This window comes from Gnatocerus cornutus, chromosome 2, assembly GCF_029298725.1.
Source record: "Gnatocerus cornutus isolate USDA-ARS CGAHR chromosome 2, icGnaCorn1.1, whole genome shotgun sequence".
Lineage (NCBI taxonomy): Eukaryota > Metazoa > Arthropoda > Insecta > Coleoptera > Tenebrionidae > Gnatocerus > Gnatocerus cornutus.
The window spans coordinates 2,711,930-2,725,244 of NC_142234.1; the positions used below are offsets into that span (position 1 = coordinate 2,711,930).

At 33.3% G+C, this 13,315-nt stretch overlaps 1 protein-coding gene across 6 annotated transcripts in view; it reads left to right on the forward strand.

The window, feature by feature from the left end:
- Nhe2 (Na[+]/H[+] hydrogen exchanger 2) overlaps positions 1-13,315 on the forward strand; it is an 85,381-nt gene that overhangs the window by 16,034 nt on the left and 56,032 nt on the right. For all 6 annotated transcript variants that reach the window (XM_088050429.1, XM_088050430.1, XM_088050431.1 and 3 more), the window contains exons 2-3: positions 6,641-6,907; positions 9,486-9,939. In XM_088050429.1, the coding sequence (XP_087906555.1) occupies positions 6,641-6,907; positions 9,486-9,939 (721 nt within the window). The remainder of the gene's footprint in view (positions 1-6,640; positions 6,908-9,485; positions 9,940-13,315) is intronic.

Genomic DNA, 13,315 nt, shown 5'->3' on the forward strand with positions numbered 1-13,315 from the left:
TTTATTTTGTTTACTTCCTGTTTTCCTGTTTTAAATTAGTTTATAAGTTTTTCATCAAACCGGCACGTGTCTAAATCGCGCTGACAGAATTTGTCGTTGTCCACAATTTACGAAATAATAATAAATTAATTTTTCCGGCGATTGTTTGTTTTAGGTACTATTAATGCATGATTTGTCGGCTGAAATCATCCATTAACGTGGGCTATTTATGTGGGTTTGATTAGAAATTAACTGTCTCATTTTTATTAATGTAATTTAATTAATTACACTATAAATAATTTTCAATATATATTCAATAGTGCACGGCAGGAATTCCAGAGCCACCCTTGATGCTAGAAACATTTATAAACACCTTGTACAACTAAAAGAGTTTTTTTTTCAAAACTTACTTTTCTCCACGATTGAGGTTAACTACAAACGTCAGTTGAAAAACCTAAACCCACATCTTTAATGAGCGGCAAATTTCTTTGACATTTCATAGCCACCCTTGATGCTAGAAACATTTATAAACACCTTGTAGAATCAATTGACGAAAAATGCTTTATGTAAAAGTTTTTTCGTTTTCGAGATAAAATTAATTGAGTATTTAGTCAAAAAATCCATTTCGTCACTGGATTAAAGAATATAATCTTGATTGCTTAGCAACAATGAAAGGTTAGTTTGTTTTAATATCCATTCACAAAACATAAAAGTTACTATTGGTTGGCGATAAAAAATAACCCTAAACGGAACAGTTGGTGAGATTTGTACTTGTCTTCACCAATTACCGTCTTTTGTTTGGTAGTGTATATAAAAAACACCTTGTATATTAATTTTCTACTATGGCAATTAAAGGCTTGTAAAACATTCCACAATAATTTATATTCATACTGAAGGTAACATTTCAGAAAGTGTTAAAAGTAGACAAAGCAGATATTTATTCTTCTATTTTAAATCTCCCTAAACGTGTAAGTAGCATTTCATACAATTTGTGACGTTTTATTGCCTTTACCTAGATGACATTCAACATAAATTAAGCACAAAATAAAGATATACAGATTACGTTTTTATTATGTTTTTGTTTAAGATTTATACCTCAGTCGCCAACTGGTTTATGGCGGATTTCAACAGGAATTTAACAGAGCTAAATTTAAAATGAACTTTTCAATGATTCATACAAAATGACACTTAATATTAACTTTCAATTGCTATTTGCATCTTGTCTGTCATTTTTTCACTTTTCGCGAAATTTTGTGGTTTTATGGAAATTTGTTTGTCTTATTTTGTAATGTTTTGTGTTTGGCATGTTCGTAATTAATTTTATAATTGATTTCTATTTCTATGGACGGTTACATCTAGACTTTACACAATTATATTTATGGCTGCATCTGACGTGCGTTCAGTTAATTTTCAATTTATTTATGATATTAATAAGTAGGCTTTTATACAATTAATTTGTAAACAAAGGTCTCAATTTCCTTCAATTCAACTAACATTAAAAAAATAAAGATGATTTTGTCATTGACTTATTATGATTGATGAAAGGCGAATTCTAAAAATAAGAATTAGAGATATTAAAACCGAATATGTATACATTTAATTTACTTAGCTTATTAGTCAGACTTTTTAGAAATAATATGATTGTATTGTTTTACTTGCGTTACTTTCAACAATATAATGTATGGTAAATATTTTCCGTAAGGATTTAGTGAGAAACATAAAGAGAGATTCATATTGTTTCTTAAATTTTTCCTCGTGTTAGCTCTCTTTCACAAAATGAAGCGAGAAAAATCGACAAAACTTAAAACCTCAGTTCTTCGCTGTTCTGATTACTTCGTCATGCCATTAATTTTCATCGTCAAGCGACAAACGCCTGTAACTTTTTTTTGCGATTTTTAAAATATCAAATTTGGAAAGTTGTCATTCGTTGGCGTTTTTGGACCGCTAATTACGCCAAAAGTGTCCTAAAATAAACAATTATTACTCAATGGCAGTATAGATAATACATATTAAAAAATTTCAACCCAACCATAGTAAAAACACAGTCAAAAATAATTAAATACTGCATCTATAAAGGATGCAACCTCCCACTCTGGAGGATCAACAAACCGTGTCAATACCATTGAAAGAGTTGTTTAGATGCAGTATTTAATTATTTTTTGTATCGTAGTGGGTTGCAACTTCTGAAAATGTATTGCCTTATTGATAATTTTGATCAGTGAATGGTAAATGTTTCATTTCAGCCAGAATACAAGCAGGAATCTCCATTAATTTTTGGCACATTAAGTTAAAATTTGATAAAATCGTAAAGTTCTTTTTTAGGGATTTTTATTTGCAACTTGCATCTTAGCAAAATCCATGATGATACTAAATACAGCAGATATGGCAAATTCAATCTATTAGAATTTTTTGAATAAAGCTATTTTTTTGTAATTTACTTTGCGTTAGGAATATCTCTAAAAGTTAGGCATTATTCTAAGAGAAGTTGCTTAGAATCGAATTTTAAATTCATTTATACCAAATAAAGAGTTTTTAAACAAAAATTTTCCAATTTTAATTTTATCACATACAGTTCTTTTAAGCATGGTATAATAAGAATTGGCGAACCAAAATGAGCCATGATTTCTTTAGTACATACAATTCTCTTACACAATTTTGAACCACTTTCAACTTTAGATTTTGAGATAAACACCTGTAACAATTACGCCAAAAGTGACCTAAAATAAACAATTACTACTCAATGACAGTATAGATAATACATATTTAAAGATTTCAACCCAACCATAGTAAAAACACGGTCAAAAATAATTAAATACTGCATCTAAACAACTCTTTCAGTGGTATTTAAATGGATCAGTACGGTTTGTTGATCCTCCAGAGTGGGAGGTTGCATACTGCTAAAATGTCAAAATGACAGTTGAGTCAAAAATTAAAAGTTTGGTTATGAACAAACGTCCTCCGTAAGGCCCGGTTTAGAAATTATGACAATCAAATGACACTTCTGTCCAAGATTCAGTGTACACCATAGTACGATCGCGATAAAAAAAAATAAGACAAGATGTTCCTATAAACACTTCCAAAACTGAAATGTTCATGTAGACACTATTATAAATTTTCCTATTTGAGAGTTTCTTTCTATAGTTCGTACATTGAGAGATTAAAGGACCGAAAAGTCACTAAATTTACGCGCGAAATTTAAAATAACAAAATAAGCCCACTTACTGTCAACCCTGTCAACTCAGTTCGCGTAGGAATTTAGTGTTTTTAAGTGTATTTTGTAGCATAATTTGCTGCCAACCTATATGTCAACTGTCAAAATCTCCCAATCTCTCACCGGATATAAAGTGCAGCTTATTCTGCTCAGACGACTCCTGTGTAAATTTTCGAAAATTTTAGGGTGTAAAGCAGGCTTTCAATTCCTTAGGGAGAAAATTAGGGGAAAATCGAATGTATAGTTTGTACAGTGAGAGATTGAATGACCAAAAAGTCACTAAAATTACGCGCGAAATTTAATAACAAAATAAGCCCACATACTGTCAACCCTGTCAACTCAGTTCGCGTAGAAATTTAGTGTTTTTAGTGTATTTTGTAACATAATTTGCTGCCAACCTACATGTCAACTGTCGAAATCTCCCAATCTCCCACCGGATATAAAGTGCTGCTCATTCTGCTCAGTCGACTCTCCTGTGTAAATTTTCGAAAATTTTTGGGTGTAAAGCAGGCTTTCAATTCCTTAGGGAGAAAATTAGGGGAAAATCGAATGTATAGTTTGTACAGTGAGAGATTGAATGACCAAAAAGTAACTAAAATTACGCGCGAAATTTAAAATAACAAAACATACTGTCAACCCTGTCAACTCAGTTCGCGTAGAAATTTAGTGTTTTAAAGTGTATTTTGTAGCATAATTTGCTGCCAACCTATATGTCAACTGTCAAAATCTCCCAATTTCTCACCGGAAATAAAGTGCAGCTCATTCTGCTCAGTCGACTCTCCTGTGTAAATTTTCGAAAATTTTTGGGTGTAAATCAGGTTTTCAATTCCTTAGGGAAAAAATTAGGGGAAAATCGAATGTATACTTTGTACAGTGAGAGATTGAATGACCGAAAAGTCACTAAATTTACGCGCGAAATTTAAAATAACCAAATAACCCCAGTTACTGACAACCCTGTCAACCCATTTCGCGTAGTGTTTTTAGTGTATTTTGTAGCATAATTTGTTGCCAACCTAAATGTCAAGTGTCAAAATGTCCCAATCTCTCACCGAATATACTATAGATTGTTAAATTTGATATAAATTGCTGAGAAATTTTTGCTTGCACGCTTTTTAGAAACTTTTAATAGGCACCAAAATACCTAAATAAATATGGAAAACAGCAACGGTTGTGAAAAGCGAAAATTTGTGTAGGCGTTGCCGTTAATTTTGTAAAGTTTTTCGATCGTGAGTTGTCAATCCTAATAAAAATATAAACATAAGCAAAGCGGTCGTTATTGAATTGACCACCGGTCGCGGTCAGAGCCAAAGATGTCTCTAAATTTAATCCCCACGATTTAGATTTATTAGGTCGCTATATTCACGTGGTTACTTTGTGCCAGAATTTCACGTGTATTATACCTACACTGCAGAGTTTAAGGTCAGACTATATCGATCTTGTAGACGCAGTGTTCTTGCATCCAACAGATTGTCCTTCATGAAAGTTTATTTAGGTTAAATATTTAACAGGTAATTTTTAATCTAGCAAGGAAGAGGCCTATATGTACGATTAACTAAGTTTCCGCAAGTTAAAAAAATAAAAATTAATCGATAAGAAAGTATTAAATAAGCTTGTAATTTTTAAGATTGTCTTCTTTATTTTCAAGAAACAAACTTATTATTCTTAGTGATAACGATTTTATTTCACTTTTTATTCAGATTTTGGCGTTTTTATTACATTATTATTGTCGAGTACGTTTTAATGTATTTTAAGTATTTGATTATGTTACATAACGTATTCTGTAATATTTATGTAATTTTCTAAAGTACGATCAAATTGGAACTTCAGCAAAATATAAATGGTGATAATGCAATTCTTTTTCCACTTGTCAAATAAGATTATGTTATGTCACTCAGTTTTATAATTCACTACATATCGGCCGCTGAGTTTTGTTGTGGTCAGTGCATTTGTCTAATGTTTAAATTGCAATAATTAATTAATAAACGACTGATAATACTGAACATTTAATTTTTTATTAAGAAATTTTACGCTTCGTCTCGCTACTGCAATTTAATTGCTCGACAAAAAGTACCACTTTTCTGCCGTATAACAAAATCTACTATTATAAGGTCATTATAGCATTTTATAAACTTGAATTCGTGCCTTATAAAACTCCGTGTTTTAATACAGGTGTCCCAGAACTCATGCAACTCATGCACAGCAATACAGTTGGTAAATTTCAAAACAAAAATTGATTAAGTTTAATAGTATTCGAGAAAGTATTAAAAATTAACAACCAATCCCGGAAGCTTATTCTAGAGGTGGAGTAAAAAGCTCTCCCAATTTCCTAGGCAACGAGAGTCTGACCAATGGACGATAGTTTGTCTCCATAGTTACCGATGTTCAAATCCAGTTCAGCTTCCGGATTGGCTACCGTTTTTTTGTCTTAACTCGATTATTTTTTGAGCTAGAAAATTTTTGTTCAAAATTGTTGCCTTTTTTCTCTGGGTCACGAGTTCTGGGACACCTGTATACGGAGTGATAATTTTAATTTGTGATCCAGGCGGCTTTAACCCAAATTAACGTAGGCCTGCCACCAACAGTTTTGACAGCATAAATATTTTGATAAAACGGATTTATACAGGGCGATGAAAAAAGGCACCCAATGCTACTTACCATGTTGCAGTAAATTTTTTAATAATAAAGATAGAAGCTTTCTTTTTTAAACGACCAAATAGAAGTTGGTCATTATTAAAGAAACAGAAGAAATTCAGACATCAACAGTTTATGGTTGTTATTTTGCTTATTTTTGTTTGAAGAAATGTTTTTGCTCATTGGTTGAAAGCAAAGATGAGCACGTCATGAGTTGACCATGTGATGTCCAGTAGCCAATAGTAGAGAAGATGCGCAGACGCTACCGCGCAGAGCCCGGCAAGCTCGCGACGATTTCTGACTCGCGTTTTTCGACGCGCGGCATAGAAGATTGACCTCCTGTATACAAATCTCCTTGGTTCCAACGAACATCTCACGATAATAGTCGAGATTGGCCGAAGTAGTAATTCGTTCATCTGCGCTTAGTGTCGCTCTATTCGGCGATATTCTTAATTTTTTTAATGGATTAAATCGTCTTACTATTCCTTAATCGTCTATGCTTTTTACTACAAATATTCATAGCAATTTAGAATCCAACACCAACTTCGAAATCTGAAAAATTTATGTTTTTGATTCGATTTTCTGAATAATCGTGCAATAACATTGGATACTAATAAAAATGGTTGTCGAATGAAGAACCTTCTAATTAATTGATTGATTAATTCTTCCTTAGAGACAGTAGATATTTTAGCTTCAAGTAAATACATAGTTTCTTGGATTTTTAAGATTCTTCTTCTCAAGGTCTTACAACTCTTGAATACAAAATTTATGTTGAATTCTAATTTTAATTCTGTATTGTTAAAAGAATTTTGTTTTCAGGTTTTCACATGGCTCCAAAGTTAAGCGAAATTTTCCCCGAATCCTGCCTGTTAATCTTCGTTGGAGTGGTCATCGGTGTCATTTTAGTCCACGTAGCCGACAGCGTCCACATGTCTCCTCTTACACCAGATACATTCTTTTTCTACATGCTTCCACCCATCATTTTGGACGCTGGTTATTTTATGCCTAACAGACTGTTTTTTGATCATTTAGGCACCATACTACTGTTTGCCGTAATAGGAACTATTTTTAATACGTTAACAATAGGTAAGATATAGTATATTATAAAACAAGTCTTTTATACTATTTTTTCGAATTTGCACCCTTTTTTTAATAAAAATTTTAATTTTCCCATTTTAAGAGTTTTCGTGTTTCACGATTGGTAATGGTTTTCTAACCACGACTTGCCACTTGATTTTCAAATTCAATTTAAAATTTGACATTTATTGAGTTTCAGTGTCACTGAATTTTAAACTAACCTCACAACCTGTATTCACATCTATTATATTTAGATACAAATTATTGTTGGCCGCAAAGGACAATTCAATTATATTGATACATTTTTTATTCACGCAGCAATTTATAAAACACGAATCGTAAAATCCAAATTGACCAAGAACTTGACAGGAAACAGGTGACAGTCAGACTAATTAGTTCTGCCAACTCTTTAAAAACAAAATTTCCTACTTTGAGTTCTCTACTATAGTTTGTACAGTGAGAGATTGAATGACCGAAAAGTCACTAAATTTACGCGCGAAATTTAAAATAACAAAATAAGCCCACTTGCTGTCAACCATGTCAACTCAATTCGGGTAGAAATTTAGTGTTTTTAAGTGTATTTTGTAGCATTATTTGCTGCCAACTTATATGTCAACTGTCAAAATCTCCCAATCACTCACCGGATATAAAGTGCAGCTCATTGTGCTCAGTCGACTCTCCTATTTAAATTTTCGAAAAATTTTGGGTGTAAAGCGGGCTTTCAATTCCTTAGGGAGAAAATTATGGGAAAATTGAATGTATAGTTTGTACAGTGAGAGATTGAATGACCGAAAAGTCACTAAATTTACGCGCGAAATTTAAAATAACAAAATAAGCCCACTTACTGTCAACCCTGTCAACTCAATTCGGGTAGAAATTTAGTGTTTTTAAGTGTATTTTGTAGCATTATTTGCTGCCAACTTATATGTCAACTGTCAAAATCTCCCAATCTCTCACCGGATATAAAGTGCAGCTCATTGTGCTCAGTCGACTCTCCTATTTAAATTTTCGAAAAATTTTGGGTGTAAAGCGGCCTTTCAGTTCCTTAGGGAGAAAAGTAGGGGAAAATTGAATGTATAGTTTGTACAGTGAGAGATTGAATGACCGAAAAGTCACTAAATTTACGCGCGAAATTTAAAATAACAAAATAAGCCCACTTACTGTCAACCCTGTCAACTCAATTCGGGTAGAAATTTAGTGTTTTTAAGTGTATTTTGTAGCATAATTTGCTGCCAACCTATATGTCAACTGTCAAAATCTCCCAATCTCTCAACGGATATAAAGTGCAGCTCATTGTGCTCAGTCGACTCTCCTGTGTAAATTTTCGAAACTTTTTGGGTGTAAAGCAGGCTTTCAATTCTTTAAGGAGAAAATTAGGGGAAAATTGAATGTATAGTTTGTACAGTGTGAGATTGAATGACCGAAAAGTCACTAAATTTACGCGCGAAATTTAAAATAACAAAATAAGCCCACTTACTGTCAACCCTGTCAACTCAATTCGCGTAGAAATTTCGTGTTTTTAAGTGTATTTTGTAGCATAATTTGCTGCCAACCTATATGTCAACTGTCAAAATCTCCCAATCTCTCTCCGGATATAAAGTACAGCTCATTCTGCTCAGTCGACTCTCCCGTGTAAATTTTCGAAAATTTTTGGGTGTAAAGCAGGCTTTCAATTCCTTAGGGAGAAAATTAGGGGAAAATCGAATGTATAGTTTGGACAGTGAGAGATTGAATGACCGAAAAGTCACTAAATTTACGCGCGAAATTTAAAATAACAAAATAAGCCCACTTACTGTCAACCCTGTCAACTCAATTCGCGTAAAAGTTTAGTGTTTTTAAGTGTATTTTTTAGCATAATTTGCTGCCAACCTACATGTCAACTGTCAAAATCTCCCAATCTCTCACTGGATATAAAGTGCAGCTCATTCAGCTCAGTCGACTCTCCAGTGTAAATTTTCAAAACTTTTTGGGTGTAAATTAGGCTTTCAATTCCTTAGGGAGAAAATTAGAGAAAAATCGAATGTATAGTTTGTACAATGAGAGATTAAATGAGCGAAAAGTCACTAAATTTACGCGCGAAATTTAAAATAACAAAATAAGTCCACTTACTGTCGACCCTGTCAACTCAGTTCGCGTAGGAATTTAGTGTTTTTAAGTGTATTTTGTTGCATAATTTGCTGCCAACCTATATGTCAACTGTCAAAATCTCCCAATCTTTCACCGGATCTTAAAGTGCAGCTCATTCAGCTCAGTCGACTCTCCTGTGTAAATTTTCTAAAATTTTTGGGTGTAAATCCGGCTTTCAATTCTTTAGGGAGAAAATTAGGGGAAATTGAATGAATTAGTTAAGAATTAATCAAAGGTTAGTTCCAAAAGAGAGATTTAAATAAGGATTTAACAAGTTTTGGTTAACTTGCGCAGGACGATTAGCATCTGCGCATGTCACAATTGCTTCAACGTCAAACGATGTTTCTGCCAACTCTATAGACGACTCCAAATTGCGTACTCTAATGGACCTATTAAAGCGGCAAATTCGAAAAAATGTTGAGCAAAATTAAGGTCTGTTTTTCAAAGTGAATTTTTCCAGGTGCTTCCTTGTGGGCAGTAGGACTGACAGGCCTCTACTCCTGTGATACTCCGCTGCTAGACATGTTCCTTTTTGGATCTTTGATATCTGCGGTGGATCCAGTAGCTGTGTTAGCTGTATTTGAAGAAATTCAAGTTAACGAAATTTTGTACATAGTGGTGTTTGGTGAATCGCTCTTGAATGATGCCGTTACTGTAGTGTTATATCATCTTTTTGAGGCGTACACTGAGATGGGCCTAGAAAACATCATCTACAAAGACCTTCTTGCTGGTCTAGCAAATTTCTTTGTTGTGGCCCTTGGCGGTACTGTGATCGGTGTGATTTGGGGACTTGGAACGGGATTTGTTACAAAATTTACGAATGAAGTGCGTGTCATAGAACCTATTTTTATATTCGTTATGGCCTATTTGGCGTATCTCAATGCCGAGATTTTCCACATGTCAGGAATTTTGGCGTAAGTATATAAAGTGGACGAAAAATTCCCTCCTTGCTCCAATTTATGACGAAAGCCACCAAAGATGCAACAGCCCATTCCATAAATCAATTTATCAACTGCTGGTGGCACTCGCGCAATCTTTCAGAGGAATTTAATCAGACAAAGTCGTGGCTCCAAAACAGCGGCTGTCACGCTCTAGTTTCACGACAAATTATTAACTTCTTCGCTTGGAGTCCCTTTAGAACGATTGGCAGAATGGATACACGCAAGTGTGACATTTACGATGTACTAATCAAATTTATTGTGTGATGAGTACTTTCGACAGAAATAAAGAAGTTTGTGTGAGAAAACTAAACTAGTCGAAAAAAGTTAGAGATATTAAAAGAATTCACAAAAGACAATACATACTGTAACTCACTCGCCCTTAGCATAAAATCCATTTTAATAGAGCAAAAAAGTTCTTTACATAAGAAACACACTACGTGGAAACAAAATTTTATTTAATTATGAGTTTTTCTACTACGACGGACGCTTTAAAACTTCTTTCAAAAATGTCTGTTGTATAGTTTGTACAGCGAGAGTTTGAATGACAGAAAAGTCACTAAATCTACGCGCGAAATTTAAAATGACAAAATTAACCCCAGGGCTGCGTTCATAAAAATCACTCTGTGTAAAATGTGACACAAAAGCGTTCATAAAATGTACATTTTATAATATCAACCAGATTCTCCCGCTCCAATGATGTTGGTCAAATTCCTAAATCGAAAAAGAAGCACAAGATCTATCTAATGGCCAAATTTGAGATCGATCGTACTAATTAGAAAAAATGAGGAAAAATAAAAATCAACTTTTCGAAACTTTGATCGGCCATAACTCAGTTATCTGTTGTCGGATCTAAATTTAAATCCCAGATTTGGAATCTGCGTAAAATTCTACGTACACTGATGTATAATAACTTCAGTTTGCTTTAAAAAATAAGCCAAATATCGCTATCACACATTTGGCATAGTTTTAGTCATGAATTTTTGAGAAAATTTGCAAATTTCGACTTTTGAAAAATCTATGAACTTTTTCTTATGTAAAAAATCGCGAGAAGAACGATCCCGCAAACCGCATCTTAATATCTCAAATAGTTTCCGAGATATCGAGCACGAATTGTTTTCTAACCTTCAAAAATTTGGCTTTCTGGCGACAACCCAAAATTTCAAACGGCTATAACTCAGTTATTTGTTAACGAAAATTAGAAATTCTTATGTTTTTGGATTCAGCGTGACATTCTGCGTAAAATGAGACCCAAATTTGTAGAGTTTGCTTAATAAATAAACGAGGTATCGGCCAAAAACTGTTTTGGAAACATCATTTTAGGGTGATTTTCAATCAAGATTTTCAAAATGAAAAGGACGTTTAATAGCTTTAAATTATACATCAGTCGAAAGAGGAGCTCAAAATCTATCTAGTGGCCAAATTTGAGATCTGTCGGACAAATAGTTTACGATTTATGGCCAAAAATAAAAAAAATAAAAATTTTCATCGCTTGAGTCGGAATTTTTTTTCCCGAAAAATCGACTATCGAATTTTGGGCTTTTGATAACGTTTTCTAACGTAAAATGAGCCGAGAAAAAGAATGGCGCAAACCGCATCTCAATATCTCAAATAGTTTCCGAGATATTTAACTTTAAAAATTACGAAAAATGAGGAAAAATAAAAATCAACTTTTCGAAACTTTGATCGGCCATAACTCAGTTATCTGTTCTCGGATCTAAATTAAAATCCCAGATTTGGAATCTGCGTAAAATTCTGCGTACAATGATGTATAATAACTTAAGTTTACTCTTAAAAATAAGCGAGATATCGATATCGGAAATTTGGCATAGTTTTAGTCATGAATTTTCGCGAAAATTGCGTTTTGTATGTAGGTGATGTACCTATTTATCAAACATTTAAATAACCACGGAAACCGTTCATAAACGCAACAACACTCTGGCGAATCTCAGTGATAATCACATCACTCTGACGTCACACGCTCCAACAGACGTCCTTTATGAACACACCTCAGTTACCGACAACCTTGTCAACCCATTTCGCGTAGGAATTTAGTGTTTTTAGTGTATTTTGCAGCATAATTTGCTACCAACCTATATGTCAACTGTCGAAATCTCCCAATCTCTCACCGGATATACTATATTTCAATTAAAATAGACGAATTGAAACATAACCTCTCATATCACTTGTCACATGAACAAAAAATGTGGAAAACGGAAAAAGCCAAATCGGACAAAATTTAAGTAATGCCAATGGTCACTGGATTGAAAAATTATGTTATTCTACAGGGTGATTTTTTAAAAAACGCCAGGCGTTGTTGAATTTTTATTTATGAATCGATTTAAAAAATTTAAAAAACAAATTAAATGGCTTCTAGCTTAATATAAACTGATGATTTTAGAATTTTTCTAAATGTCTTAGTAGTAAGAAAGTTGGATATCGCCCAAAATATTTAATTTTTGACATTTCTGCAGTTCCAGACCTACCACATAGATGGCGCCACTTTTGAGTCAAAATAAGCGCTAAAATTCAAAAAAATTATGCAATTAACTTAAAAACCTGTAATTTTTGACATTTCCATAGTTCCAGACTTGAAACATAGATGGCGCCACTTTTGGGTCAGGTCAGGTCAGGTCAGGTCAGGTCAGACGCCTTAAAAATGTAATTTTTAGTTAATTGTGAGAGTTTGTGATATCAGCCCCTAATTTAATTTTGTTTTAATATAAATGTGTAAAAAATATCTCAGCTGTTGAAAATGCGGTTTTATCAAGTTAGTTTCCAATTTCATTACGTCAAATTTGGGAACTACGTTTACACCCATCTGTCAACATCTTGTGTCACTTTAGATTGTAACGAAAGTCTTGTTAATTAACGATTTCTGGTGTTCATAAAGTGCATCATGCCCGTGTTAATCAAAATTAACCTTTATAAGAGTGAATGAAGTGACTTGTGAAATTTTGGTGTAAACGTAGTTTGTCGCTGCGCTGTCATAATTTTGAAAACTAACTTGATAAAACAGCGTTTTTTTCGCAAATTTTAAACACAATTTGCATTGGATTTAAAATAAAAACTCAGATATTTGTACCACAGTTATGTTGAAAAAAAAATGAATTCGCGAATATTTCCACAAGAACTGAAATATCGCTAAAAATTATACTTCTTAGGCGTCGCGACGCCAACCAAATTTTGTCAACTTTGCTTGTCAACTATGAGCGAATTTTCAAAATTGTGACTTTAAAATTAAAGACGATTTTGGGGGTGGACACAAGTGTTGCCGGACCCTGTATGTATATATATAGAATTATTCTAAATTAAAAGCCATTTAAATCAATTTTTAAGTTTTTGAAATCGG